The sequence below is a fragment of the Pan troglodytes genome, chromosome 6 (genome assembly GCF_028858775.2).
Source record: "Pan troglodytes isolate AG18354 chromosome 6, NHGRI_mPanTro3-v2.0_pri, whole genome shotgun sequence".
Taxonomy (NCBI): domain Eukaryota; kingdom Metazoa; phylum Chordata; class Mammalia; order Primates; family Hominidae; genus Pan; species Pan troglodytes.
In genome coordinates this window covers 71,881,865-71,896,874 of record NC_072404.2, presented here as the reverse complement: position 1 = coordinate 71,896,874, position 15,010 = coordinate 71,881,865, and the positions used below count along the sequence as shown (strand labels likewise).

General features: G+C 35.7%; 1 protein-coding gene and 1 pseudogene across 1 annotated transcript; both read right to left on the bottom strand.

Moving 5' to 3' along the window:
* On the bottom strand, window positions 1,070-1,521 carry PANTROV1R-PS229 (vomeronasal 1 receptor panTroV1R-ps229 pseudogene; annotated as a pseudogene).
* Window positions 7,471-14,791, bottom strand: ZNF679 (zinc finger protein 679). Its single transcript, XM_527763.6, has 3 exons — window positions 14,665-14,791; window positions 14,084-14,179; window positions 7,471-9,123 (listed from the first exon to the last, which is right to left on the bottom strand). The coding sequence occupies exons 1-3, from the start codon at window positions 14,696-14,698 to the stop codon at window positions 8,150-8,152; spliced, it is 1,104 nt and encodes a 367-aa protein (XP_527763.3). The 5' UTR covers window positions 14,699-14,791; the 3' UTR covers window positions 7,471-8,149.
* Window positions 14,792-15,010: the final 219 nt, after the last annotated feature.

Below are 15,010 nucleotides of genomic sequence, written 5' to 3'. Positions count from 1 at the left end.
AAAAAAAAAAGCTAGAATAAGCCTATTATTTTATGTAAAATTTGTGATCTAAATGTACATCATTATTCATTGAGTGGTCTAAAGTTTCTGAAAGTTTTGAAAACACTAATATAAGAATACTTTTTCAGTCAGGTGCAGTGGCTCACGCCTATAATCCCAGCACTTTGGGGGGCCGAGATGGGCAGATCACGAGGTGGGGAGTTCGAGACCAGCCTGGCCAACATGGTGAAACCCTGTCTCTACTAAAAATACAAAAATTAGCTGGGCATGGTGGCACATGCCTGTAATCCCAGCTATTCAACAGGCTGAGACAGGAGAATCACTTGAATCTGAGAGGCAGAGGTTGCAGTTAGCTGAGGTCGCGCCACTGCACCCTATCCTGGGTGACAGAGCGAAACTCTGTCTCAAAAAAAAAAAAAAGAATACTTTTTCATATAGAATGATTAAAGCATATTATTTTCTCAGTGACTAAAATGAAACAAATTACAATTACTAACCAGTCACTTACAACGTGGTTTTAAATATTATTTAATGACCACATGTGTAGTTTCCTTGAACTCATTTTAACAACTTATTTCTATTGCTTCTTCACTTCTATTAGAAAAAAATTAAAATTTATGTTGCTAAAAGCCTATGAATTTTGTTCTAATCTTAGTGATCATCTTAAAATACCTTATATGCTTATGATCATAGAAACCCTATTTACCATTTACATTTAGAAGAGAAATAACTACTTTGCATTAGACCAAACAGAGTAATTCTTTTTTTTTATTGTTTTCTGATTTTTGAGATGGAGTCTCACTCTGTCGCCCAGGCTGGAGTGCAGTGGTGCGATCTCAGCTCACTGCAACCTCCGCCTCCTGGGTTCAAGCAATTCTCCTGCCTCAGCCTCCTGAATAGTTGGCATTACACGCATGCACCACCATGCCCGGCTAATTTTTTCTATTTTTAGTAGAGATGGGGTTTCTCCATATTGGCCAGGCTGGTCTTGAACTCCTGACCTTGTGATCTGCCCACCTCAGCTTCCCAAAGTGCCAGGATCACAGGCGTGGGCCACCGCACCTGGCCAATTCTTGCTATCTTATAAGCAATTACAATATTAATACCATCACCTAGATAGAACTTAAAGATAACTCAGTTTTTCTGTGCTGTTTCTGTTATTTAACTTGTCAGCAATAGCAATAGAAACTCTGATATTTACAGCATATTCTGGGTCCAGCAGAACTTGGGAGGAGCCAATATACTTCCGGGCTTTTACTTTTGCTTGGAAACCTTTAGTTTCTGGTGCTGACGGCAATGTAGTGGAAGACACTAAAAATCAGGTGTTGCCACCTGTCACATGATTGGTCACTCCGTGAACACAATAAACATCTTTGCATGAAAAATAACTGAGTAATTGTTTTAATCTAAATCTGCCATAATCTCCAAAATTTTCCCAGAGAAAATGACCAAAATGTTGGCTACGGTTAGGTGAGTAAGTGAGAACTGTAGACTGAATCTCACCCACTAAAAAATAATCATAAAATAATAGAAAAATCTCTCAAGATTGTAACATTAATATGAAACATTATATGTTCATAATATGTAACATTAATATGAAAAGGAAATATTATTCCAATTTTTAAATTCATAGAGCTCATTTTATTTGCAACATTTAACATTCACACTCAAAAATACAAGATCCTGCATGAAAACTTAAGTTGTGCTATAAATATATCATAAAAATTACATTTAATAATTATCTGTTAATATTAACTCTCCTGAACTTGTGATCCACCTGCCTCAGATTTCTAAGATATATTTTCTAAATAATTTTGTATATGCTTCAGTTTGTCTTAGAATCTAACACAAATTTTTTTTACAAAGACAAATAGTGCTATCTGACTTAATTGTCTCACCTGTGGACAGTGTATGCCTCTTATCTCAATTAACTTATGTGAAAGCTACACTGAGAAGCTATAAATAAGCTGAAACTCCCAAGTTTAACACAGTCTTTCACCATATTAAAAAATTCCAATTTTCTCATCAGAACCTACAAAGTACTGTGTGAAATGATGTGGCACAGAGAGAACAGTGAGAAAGCTGTAGCCATAGCACAGAAATAAATGGGAAGGGCTGTGATGGACACATCATTAGGATAAACATAAAAAGTCACAAAACAAAAGATAATCAGAAAATTTAAAAAGTAGAATTTTTATTTAAATTCAGAGAGGCCATTTTGCAACCTAAGAACTGATGTCCTCTGCACATGCAGAATCAATGTTATATTTTCACCATGAATATTTTCCATCTGTGATTGAGTGTTACAAAGAAAATCAAGCAGGAATAACTGTGGCTAATTATGAAGCATCTAGTACACAGATAGTCCTGTCTTATATTTGTGCATTAGTCTCTTTTTACACTGCTGTAGAGATACTACCCAAGACTGGAACATTTATAATGAAAGGAAGTTTAGTTGATTCACAGTTCCACATGGCTGGGGAGGCCTCAAGAACTTTACAGTAATGGCAGAAGGTGAAAGAGAAGCAGGTATCTTCTTTACTGGGTGGCAGTAGAGAGGGAGAGCAGAAAAATTACCACTTATAAAACCATCCGATCTCATGACAACTCACTCACTATCATGAAAACACGACGGGTATCATTCTGCTCCTGGCTGCTCCCAAATCTCATGCCCTTTTTATATTTCAAAACCAAACATGCTTTCCCAACAGTCCCCAAAAGTCTTAACTCATTTTAGCATTAACCCAAAAGTCTAACTCCAAAGTCTCGTCCCTGCTACCTATGAGCCTGTAAATCAAAAGCACGTTAGTTACTTCCAAGATACAATGGGGGTACAGGCATTAGATAAATTCTTCCATTTCAAATGTGAGAAATTTGCCAAAACCAAAGAGCTACAGGCCTCATGCAAGTTTGAATTCCAACGGGGCAGTAATAAAATCTTAAAGCTCTGAGATGATCTCATTTGACTTCATGTCCCACTTCTGGGCCATGCTGATGCAAGGGGTGGGCCCTCGTGGCTTTGAGCAGCTCCTTCATGGACTGGAATTGAATGCCTGTGGCTTTTCCAGGTGCACAGTGCAAGTTCATGGTGGATCTGTCATTCTGGGGTCTGGAGTATAGAGGCCTTCTCACAACTCCAGTAGGCAGCTTCAGGGGGGACTCTGCATGAGGGCTCCAACCCCACATTTCCCTTCTGCATTGCCCTATTACAGGTTCTCCATGAGGGCTCTGCCCCTGTAGAAGACTTCTGCCTGAACATCCAGGCATTTTTATCCATCCTCTGAAATCTAGGCAGAGGTTCCCAGAGCTCAACTCTTGTTTTATGTGCACTCACATGCCCAATACCACACGGAAGCCACCAAGGCTTGAGGATTGCACTTTCTGAAGAAATAACCCAAGCTTGTACCTTGGCCCCTTTTAGCCACAGCTGGATCTGGAGCAGCTGGGATGCAGGACACCAAGTCCTGAGGCTTCACAGAGCAGTGGGGCCCTGGGCCTCGACCATGAAACCATTGTTTCTCCCTAGGGCTCCTGGCCTGTGATGGAAGGACCTGCCTCAGATCTTTAACATGACCTGAAGACATTTTCCCCATTGTCTTGGCTATCAACATTCAGCTTCTCTTTACTTTTGCAAATTTCTGCAGTGCCTTGAATTTCTTTTCAAAAAATGGGGTTTTATTTTCTACGTCATGGTCAGGCTGCAAATTTTCCAAATTTTTATATTCTGCTTCCATTTTAAACATAAGTTTCTCATCTCCATCTGAGACCACCTCAACATGGACTTCATCATTCATATGGCTAAACTCTCCCACATCTTTCTTTTTCTGAGCTCCCTAAACTTTCAACTTCTGCCTATTACTCAGTTCCAAATTCACTTCCACATTTTCAATTATCTTTATAGCAGTGCCCCAAACTCCCAGTATTAATTTTCTGTATTAGTCTGTTTTCACACTACTATAAAGATACTACCAAAGAATGGGTAATTTATACAGAAAGGAGGTTTAATTTACTCACAATTCTGCATGGCTGGGGAGGGTCTAAAGAAACCTACAATTATGGTGGAAGGCAAAGGAGAAGCAAATATCTTCCTCACTAGGCAGCAAGAGAGAGGGAAAGCAGAAAAAACCACCATTTATAAAACCATCAGATCTTTTGAGAACTCACTTACTATCATGAGAACAGCATGGGGGAAAATTACCCCCATATTTCAATCACCTCCCACCAAGTCCCTTCCTTGACATGTGGGGATTACAATTTGAGATAAGATTTGGGTGTATAAGATCTTAAAGTTACAAATTCAATACAGGGCACAGAATATATATGTATTTTTTTCAGAATCTCTGAGGTTTCTTGGTTTCTAGTTAATTATCCACCTTATTAAAATGATCTTTTTTGTTTCAATATTGTTCTTTTCTTCTGAAAATGCATACAAACTCACAAACACACTCACTTGCTACATAACTTTCTTACACTTAAGGTATATCTTTTATTTATTTATTTTTAGATGGTGTCTCACTCTGTCACCCAGGCTGGAGTGCAGTGGTGCCATCTCAGCTCACTGCAACCTCCACCTCCCGGGTTCAAGCGATTCTCCTGCCTCAGCCTCCTGAGTAGCTGGGACTACAGGCACGCACCACCATGGCCAGTTAATTTTTGTATTTTTAGTAGAGATGGGGTTTCACCATGTTGGCCAGGCTTGTCTTGAACTCCTGACCTCAAATGACCCACTCACCTCAGCCTCCCAAAGTGCTGGGATTACAAGCATGAGCCACTGCACCCAGCTGGTGTATCTTTAGTATATTTGTATATATAACTCTATGTAAATAAAAACTAAAAGTCTGTTTTTGTTTGTCAGCAGAGAGGTCACATGTAAAAAAATATATAAAACAAATTTAAAAAAATAATCAACTCAGAAATGTATGGATATTAATTATACTCATGTAATTTTTATGATCACAAAATGACCCTATGGTTAATAATTCAATTGCACATACTGAGATAACTAAAAGTTGATTGTTTGTAATACAAAGGATAAATACATGCTCGAGGTGATGAATACCTCATTTACTCTGCTGTTATAATTAAATATTGTATGTCTGTGTTAAAATATCTCACACATGCCATAAGTGTGTATGCACACTATCTACCCACAAAAGTTAAAAAAATTTTAAATAAGATAAAAAAGAATACAAATTTGACCTATGGGAACAAAATTCTTCAACTTATTTGCAGTTTAAAACCGCTGGCAGGCAAGGCATGGTGGCTCACACGTGTATCCCAGCATTTTGGGAGGCCGAGGCAAGTGGATCACCTGAGGTCAGGAGTTCGAGACTAGCCTGGCCAACATGGTGAAACCCCATCTCTACTAAAAATACAAAAATTAGCCAGGTGTGGTGGCATGTGCCTGTAGTTCCAGCTACTTGGGAGACTGAGGCAGGAGAATCGCTTGGACCCAGGATGTGGAGGTTGCAGTGAGCCGAGATTGCGCCACTGCACTCCAGCCTGGGTGACAGAGCAAGACTCTGTCTCAAAACAAACAAACAAACACACACTGGCAAAAAAGAGATTACTAGACATGTCATTCCCCTACATTAACAAATACTATATTGTTACCATCTTTAACCTAGAACCTTAAGTAAGATGGGACACGTTAAAATTGATAGCAAATTAACACTTCTTTCAAAGCACAAGTCTTAACACATTAAAAACAATTTTGTTTAATGAAAAAATTAAGTTCATACATAATCTTTAAAAAATTTTAAATTTATTGCATTTTATTACACAAAGGTACAATTGATAAAATAATTTATTACTAACATTGAAAGGTTTTCCTCTCACTAGAATTCAGAATATTACTGTGAACACCCACCTTATACATCACTAAAACAATTTTATAAGTCAACCACAAAGAGCCTCTCCATTTAGATTTTTCATTATGCATGTTACAACCTAATGTCCTTACTCTTTCATAGGAAAGTTCATGAATAATGGACACCTATAAAAAATAATCTCTCATATCTCTGATGCAACAATTCATCAAATACTTTCACAAACAATGGGAAGAAAGAATCAACATGAGGTAACTCGAGACTTGGGTTACATTATTATTTGCTTTTCAGAAAATGTATATTTTTTTTACAGAAAAAGAAGCATACCTCGGATGTAATTATAAATCTCCAAAAAAAACTACTTTGTTAAAATGTATATAATGTTAGCTTTGGATCATTTTTATAACTAGCACCCTGATTTAGTGTAATGTCTGAAGTTTCAGTGCCTTCATTCTTTCTACTGTGAATTCTCAAATGTTTATATAGACTTAATTTTTGATTAAATATATTTTCCCCATCTGCTACATCTGCAAAAATATTTTTTAGTAGAAACTGGTGTTTTCTAAGCTGTAGTTTTTGAACAAATGTTCTTTCACATTCATTACATTTTCAGGCTTTCTCTCAAATATAAATTCTCTGACGTTCACCAAAGTTTGAGCATCTGCTTCAGGGTTTTCCTTTAAAATAAAATGTGTACAATAAAATCTATATTACAAGTAAAGGTACTACAATCCTCTTTATGTTTGAAATGTTTGTCTTCAGAATAAACAGTCTTTACTTTAAAGGCCTATATTTTCTGAAGGTCTTTTTACAGTAATCACATGTATAATACTTTTTTTTTGAGATGGAGTCTTGCTCTGTTGCCCAGGCTGGAGTACAGTGGCCCAGTCTCGGCTCACTGCAACCTCCGCCCCCTGGGTTCAAGTAATTCTCCTGCCCCAGCTTCCTAAGTAGCTGGGATTACAGGTGCATGCCACCATGCCTGGCTAATTTTTCTATTTTTAGTAGAGATGGGGTTTCACCATGTTGGCCAGGATGGTCTTGAACTCTGGACCTCATGATCCACCTGCCTTGGCCTCCCAAAGTGCTGGGATTACAGTCATGAGCCACCACACCTGGCTTATAATGCTTTTATTAAGTATAAACTTTCTGATATTGAGTAAGATGTGAACCGATATTAATGGCTTTTCACATTTTTTGTATTTGTACAATTTTTCTCTGGTTATAAATGCTTTCTTGTGCCATAAGGTGTGAGAATTTGTTAAAAGTTTTGCCACATTTTTCATTTTTGTAGGAGTTTTCTTCAGTATAAATTATCTTACCTACCCTAATGTGTGACTACCATTTAAAGGCCTTGCCACATTTAACACATTTCTGGAGTTTCTCACCAGGATGATTTCTCTTTGTTAGAAAGTTTGAGGTGTGGTTAAATGCTGTGTTACATTTTTTATGTATGTAGAGTTTCTCTCCAGCATAAAATTTTTAATTAATAAGGATGGAGAACCAGTTAAAGGCTTTGCCACATTTTTTTTTTTTTTTACAATTGCAGGGGTTGTCTCCAATATCAATTATCTTACATTTATTCAAACAAAACTTTGAGGACTTTTTAAAGACATTTCCATATTCCTTATTGTAGGGTTTCTTTTCAGTATTAATTTTCTTAATGTAGAATAAGGGTTCAAGACTAGTTAAAAGCTAAAGCTTTTAACCACATTTTTGTTTTTGTAGGGTTTCTCTCTAAAATGAATTATCTGATATTGTGTAAGGCCTGAGATGTGCTTAAAGGCTTTGTCACATTTTTTACCTTCATAGAGTCTCTCTAATATAAACTCTTTTAGGCTTTGGGAGGCTGAGAGGCAGTTAGATCACTTGAAGTCAGGAGTTCAAGACCAGCCTGGCCAACATGGTGAAACCCCATCTCTACTAAAAATACAAAATCAGCCAGTGTGGTTGCATGCACCTGTAATCCCAGCTACTCAGGAGGCTGAGGCAGGAGAATTGCTTGAACCCAAGAGGCAGAGGTTGCAGTGAGCTGAGATCATGCCACTGCACTCCAGCCTGGGTGACAAAGTGAGACTTCATCTCAAAAAAATTTTTTTCTCAAATAAATTCTCTTAGGTTCCTTAAGGTTTGAGGGCTGGTTAAAGGCTTTGTTACTTTTTTTTACATTTATAAGACTTTTGTTCAATATGAATTCTCTTATGTACAATAAAGGTTTGGAACTGGTTAAAGGCTTGGCCACATTCTTTACACTTGTAGTGATTTTTTCAAGTATAAATTATTTTATGTATTATAAGGTCTGAAGGCTGGACTTTATCACATTATTCACATTTGTAGGGTTTCTCTCCAGTATGCATACTCTTATGATTAGCAAGACTTGAGGACCACTTAAAAGCTTTGTCACATTCTTCACATTTGTAGGGTTCCTCTCCAGTATGAATCCTCTTATGAGTATTAAGAGTTGAGGAGAAGGCAAAGGCTTTCCCACATTCTTTACATTTGTAGGGTTTCTCTCCAGTATGAATTATCTTATGTTTCTTAAGGGTTGAGGAGCAGTTAAAGGCTTTGCCACATTCTTCACATGTGTAGGGTTTCTCTCCAGTATGAATTCTCTTGTGGTAAGTGAGGGATGAGGATAAGCTAAAGGCTTTGCCACATTCTTCACATGTGTATGGTTTCTCTCCAGTATGAATTCTCTTGTGGTTAGCAAGTGTTGAGGAGCGGCTAAAGGCTTGGCCACATTCTTCACAAGTGTAGGGTTTTTCTCCAGTATGAATTCTCCTATGTTTAGTAAGGGTTGAGGACCAGGTAAAAGCTTTGCCACATTCCTCACATCTGTAGGGTTTCTCTCCAGTATGAATTCTTTTATGTTTAGAAAGGGTTGAAGAGCAGTTGAAGGGTTTGCCGCATTCTTCACATTGGTAGGAATTCTCCCTAGTATGAATTATCTGATGTTGATTTAGTTGTGAAACCATGCAAAATGATTTGCCATAATTTTTACATTTGAAATGTTTCTTTCCAGTATGTCTTGTCTTATGTCTATTGGAATTTGAAAATTTACCGAAGACTTTGACACATTTATGAGTCTGAAATATTTTGTTTTGGGTAGTTGACAAACATTGGTTAACTTCATTATAACCTCCTTTTTGCACCTCACACTCACCCATGCTTTTACGTTTTTTTACTTGTAAATTGTCATGTCCACATTTTCCATATCTTCTTGGTATTACTTTTTGGAGTGAATGTTTTATGCCTAGCTCTGGTGGAAGGTCTTGGGTGAAATGAGAACACATAACTGAAAGACATAAAAATCACAAGTTACTTCACTTACTACACCCAGATAAATATACTTTACAAATCGAATATATAAAATTATACAAGGTACTTTAGCAAAATGGCATATCAAATTACCACAGGCCATAATTCCTTCATAGGTGTATAAATGTAACAAAAACATAGTGATCAAAATACCTTTGCTGGAAATTTATAAATAAAGTGTGGGCACCAGGTGGGCACAATACCAAAAGCCATATAGACAGAAAAGAAAAGTCTGATACATTTACCCAACACAGCCCTTCTTCATCCCCAATAGAAGAACATGGTGTCTTTAGGAGTAAACTGGCTTTTACTACAAAAGACCAGAAAAATACTGGCACCTATATCTTTACTTTTGGCTTATGGGGGCCTTTCTGTCTTCCATGATAGAAAGTGCGGAATCAAATGGTAGTATGCTTTGAAATGACACCTTTAAGTCTTTTGAGATCAAAGGTGAATGTTACAACAGCAGAAAGACTGTAGTACATGGATAGAAAATAGGTGTGGAAAGTAGCTACCTACTGGTAAGAAGAAACATGGAGAAGTCTTTTAATGGAAAAATAAATACAAAATTGCAGACAAGACACATCCTGAGAACATGTTTGAGAGACTCTGTGAATCTCTAGCCAAGAAAGAAAATTGGTTTCAGGCTATGCCAGGGAAGAGCTGCATTATAAAGATCGTGAAAGGTAGTTTTATGTTAATGTTTAAATCTCAACCAAAGATTACAATGTATACAAAACATGAAGACAACATGGTCTAATCAAAAAAATCAAAAATTTTGAAAAAGCAACTACACAAATAAAGAGGCATATATTAATTTTAAAAACATAAGATAATCCATATTATGCTCAGTGAGAAAAATGGAAAACCAGACACCTAAATAAAATTAGAAAAATAAGAATACCAACAATAGGCTTGGAATAATAAAAACAAAACAATCATGGAATTAAAAAAGAATAAGTGAAAAAATTTAGAAGTAAGAAAAAAATAATGTAAGAAATGAAGAAGCTAAACAAACTAGGATATACACAAAAAGATCCATAACACATATTTAAACAAAGTTTCAAAAGTCACTAGCCAGAAGACAATCTTGGGAGCTGTAAGATAAAAGTGAGGCATTATTTATAAGCATAGTCCTCTGACACATTGGACAACAGAAAGCTTGCAGGTCAGAAAAGAACTGTGTACAATGGTCAAAGTGCTGAAAAAAAATCTTCATGGTGAGAATAATAAATGCAGCAAAAATATACTACAAAATAAAGAAAAAATAAAGATCTTCCAGAATAAACACATGCTGGAAAAGCATATAAGCACTGCATATACCCTAAATAAAATGCTGAAAAGAGGTCCTGCCACTTAAAATAACATGATGAAAAAAATACATAATCATATGAAAATATATAACTTTCTGAAAAACATATGCATATACAAAAAATAAAAATCTGTGGTATTATTGTGATCATGCAGAAAACATTTAGTTATTCTTTAAAATTTCAAAGATATAAGCATAAAAATAATCATAAAACATAAAAAGATATAATTATCAACATCAATAAGATGTATAGGGTAGATATAATGAGGACAAATTTTTCTATGCAACTGAAGTCATTTTTTTTTACCAGTTTAAAAAATATTGTGGTAACATTTAGAGGTGTTATGAAATCTCCAGTGTAGCACAAAGAAAAAATCTTTATAGACACACAAAAGAAAATGAGTCAATTACTAGCATGAGACAAAGATTGATATTATATAATGGTAAAATAAGTCCATTTACTAGGAATCTATTATGTCTATCTATATGTATAAGTATATATAACATCAGGGTTTCAAAATATATAAAGCAAATATTGATAGAAGTGAAGCAAGAAATAAAATGGCAGCATAAAATTATAAACATTAAGACCTCACTTTCAATAATAAATAAAAAATTGAAATAAAAAATTAATTAAAAAACAGAAAACCCGAAAAACATTATATAGTGTATGAATTCATTTTGCATTGCTATAGAAAATAACCTGAGACTGGGTAATTTATAAAGAAAAAGACTTCTTTGGTTCACAGTTGAGTAGACTGTACAAGATGTATATGCCAGCACCTGTTTCTGGTGAGGATATGAGGAAGCTTACAATTATAGTGGAAGGCAAAAAAGAACCAAACATGTCACATGGGGAAAGATGATGCGAGTGTGAGGTGGAATAGCCATGTTCCTTTAGGCAACCAGCTCTCATGTGAATTAATAGAGGGAGAACTCTATGATTACCAAGGGGATTGTGCCAAGTCATTCATGAGGGATTTGTCTCCACGATGCAAACACCTCTCATTAGGCCCCACATCCAACACTGGAGATTAAATTTCAACATGAGATTTGGAGGGCACAGAGCTCTCCAGTCAAAAGCAAGAGGATACACAATATTCTTATTTGCACCTGGTATGTTCTGTTAGAATACATAGGTCTTAGTAAATTTAAAAAGATCAGCCAGGTGCAGTGGCTCACAGGTGTACTCTCAGCACTTTGGGAGGCCAAGGTGGAAGGATCACTTCAGGCAAGAAGTTTGATACCAGCCTTGGGAACACAGTGAGACCCAGTCTCTACAAATAATTAAAAATTAGCTGGGCAGGGTGGGGTATGTCTGTAATGTCAGCCACTCAGGAGGCCAAGGTGGAAGGATTACTTGAGTCCAGGAGGTTGAGGCTGCAGTAAGCCAAGATTGTGCTACTGCACTAGAGTCTGGGCAACAGAGTGAGAAACCCCGTGTAAAAAAAAAATTTAAGAAGAGCAAAATCATACAGCCTATTTTTTCTAACCAAAACTGAATAAAACTAAAAAGAAAAAAGGTAAAACTGGCAAATCAAAAATACATGGAAATAAACACACTTTTCAATGTATTCTTGCACAGGTCAAATAATTTAATTTAATTTAATATTTTTGCTCAGGGGTCAAAATAGTTAAATGACAACTTAATTTGTTAAGATGTCAATATAACCCACAGTGGTGAACAAATTTAATATAATCTGTATCAAAATTCCAAAAGTATATTTATTCCTGAAATATTGTTTAAAAATTTTAAATTTTATTTTGAACTATATCTAGAGAAACACACATGAAAAACAGAGGCAATATACTTCTTAATTTTAAAACATAATAAAAAGCAGCAATAACAATGACTATGTGGTATCCACACAAAGACAAATAAAGACATGATAGAGCAAAATAGGGGGCCCAGCAATGAACTCTTCTGTGTATGAGCAAATAATCTGCCTCAAGGTTGCCATGAGCACACAATGGAGAAAATATAATCCCTTCAACAGACAATGTTGAAAACTGGATATCTACATTGAAAAAATAAACTTGGATGCTTTAATTGCATCATATACAAAAAATATTTTAAACAAAATACTTTGGAAAAAAACTAATGAAATTCTTAGAAAAAAAAATAGTGGAAAGACATGACATTGGTCTTGGCACCATTTTCTTAGACATGCCATCAAATGCATGAGCAACAAAGAGAAGAACAGGAAAATTTAACTGGGCTAAACTTCAAAATTTCTGTAATCAAGTAACACATTTAATAGAGTGACAGTGCCACCCAAGAAATGGGTGACAATATTTGAAAATCACATGTGATAAAACTTAATATTGAGAATTTATAAACAACTCCTAGAAGTAGACAACAATAACTGAATTACTTGATTTAGAAATGGTCAAGCGAGCCAGGCGCGGTGGCTCATTCTTGTAATCCCAGAACTTTGGCAGGCCGAGGTGGGCAGATCACCTGAGGTCAGGAGTTTGAGACCAACCTGACCAACATGGCGAAACCCCATCTCTACTAAAAATACAAAATTAGCCAGGCATGGTGGCACATTCTTATAATCCCAGTTACTCAGGAGGCTGAGGCAGGAGAATCATTTGAACCCAGGAGGCAGAGGTTGCCCTGAGCCAAAATTGCCATTGCACTGCAGCCTAGGCAACAAGAGTGAAACTCAGTCTCAAAAAAAAAAAAAAGAAAAGAAAGAAAGAAATGGACAAATGATTAAACTAAATTTTAATAAAAAAACATATACAAATGGGAAGAACTACTTGAAAAGTTGCACAAAATTAATAATTTATAGAAAAATGCAAAACAAAATCACAATACAAAACAAAATTACTTTACATCAATTAGAATGGCCAATATAAATTTTTTCAAAAACACCAACTATGTTGATGTAAAGAAATTGAAATCTATGTAAGTTGTTGATGAGAAAAAAGATGCAGCTATCATAAAAAATATGAATGTTCTTTGAATAATTAAAAATGAAATTATACAATACAGCAATTCTATTTATAAATCTATATCTAAAATATGCAAACAGTAAAATGAAGACATAAGAGGTATCCTGCTTGTATATCCCCCCACAGCAAGTCTCATAACCCAACCTCTAAATAAATAAATACATGGATAAAAATTAAAAAATAAAAAAGTGGTAAAAAAACCTTAAACTATATTTCAAGTCTATAGTAATGACAACAGAATGGCATGTGCAGAAAAACGGACAACCACCAATGAAACAGAAACTACTATTCTCACACATTTTAGACATGATGCAAAAAAAATTTTTTAATGGTTTAACATAGAGTTTCTCAAAAATATGCAGATATTAGCATGCCCCCAAAACAATGGCAAACCAGTCAGTCTCTGATAAGCCATAAAGAAAACTTTGGCTCACACTGTGAACTTGAAGAAAGATTACTGAAGCGAAAGTAGAATCCTTAGAGAATTTAAAAGCATGGGGCAGAAGGTATCCCTATCTGAGAGCAAAAGAAAAAAAATGACTCGGGCTTCTCAGAAACTCTTTCCATGGAAGCACATCTCCCCAAATCACATTTTAAGGACTGGCTTCCTCCTTGACTTTTGCACCTCTCATCTGTGTCATCCGCTTCATCCACTCTCACTTACCTGGGTGTTTGGTTACCATCTCATTTCTCTTTATATTCCAAGGCTCTTTATTTTGCTCCAGACAGGTGATCAAGTCTGGCTTAGAGACAGCAATACCTGTTTTATTAAGAAAAAAAAGTAACATAAATCTTGCTGAATTCTTTAATTACCAAACTAGTATTATGCTTAGTAAAGAGGATATAATAGAAAATTCTAGAAAATTAATATTGATTCATAACAGAACTTTTTAACTATTTAGAAAATATTTTAAATTTGTAGGTCCTTAATTTCACTACTCAGTACTACTGAATCAAAAATTGGTGGCAGCAACTGAATTCTCAGGTGTGGGCAACGATATTTTATGCCATGACATTTTTGGAATTGCCACTAACCTAGAGTGAAAGATACATAAGCTCAGGAAAGGGAAAAGTTCAGGTCAAGATAAAACATCTTGAAGAATTTGTTCTACACCAATGAATCCCCAAGATTTTCTTCAAATCAGAGAGCTAAAATTCACTCATGCAAAGCAGAAATTACCAAAAACATTTTAGAAAAGAGAGAAAAGAAATATATTAGGAATTGTGTATTGAAGTTATCCTCACCCAGGGAGACCAGGTTTCTATAGTTCTCTAACATCACATCTCTATATAAATTCTGCTGAGCGTGATCCAGGCATTGCCACTCCTCCAGAGAGAATTCTATGACTACATCTCTGAATGTCAACAGTCCCTGAAAAACAATAACAACAACAAAAAAACACTCATGAACACACAAACACTTACCATGTGGCCGTAGGCAGAGATTTTTATTTGACTCAAGTTAGAGAGTAAAAAGAAGTGTTTCTCACTTATAAGAGTGACTAAAATTATTCAATGATAATTTTTAACACTGAAGTATTCTCTAACTCTCCACAATACCACTGTAGACATGATACTTTTCTGGATGATA

Excerpts from the sequence above, each read along its gene's own strand:
- ZNF679 (XM_527763.6), bottom strand. The coding sequence starts at position 14,698 with ATGTTAGAGAACTATAGAAACCTGGTCTCCCTGG. Across the intron at positions 14,180-14,664 it reads TAGAAACCTGGTCTCCCTGG|GTATTGCTGTCTCTAAGCCA; the intron begins GTGAGGATAACT and ends TTAATAAAACAG. Across the intron at positions 9,124-14,083 it reads GATGGTAACCAAACACCCAG|TTATGTGTTCTCATTTCACC; the intron begins GTAAGTGAGAGT and ends TATGTCTTTCAG.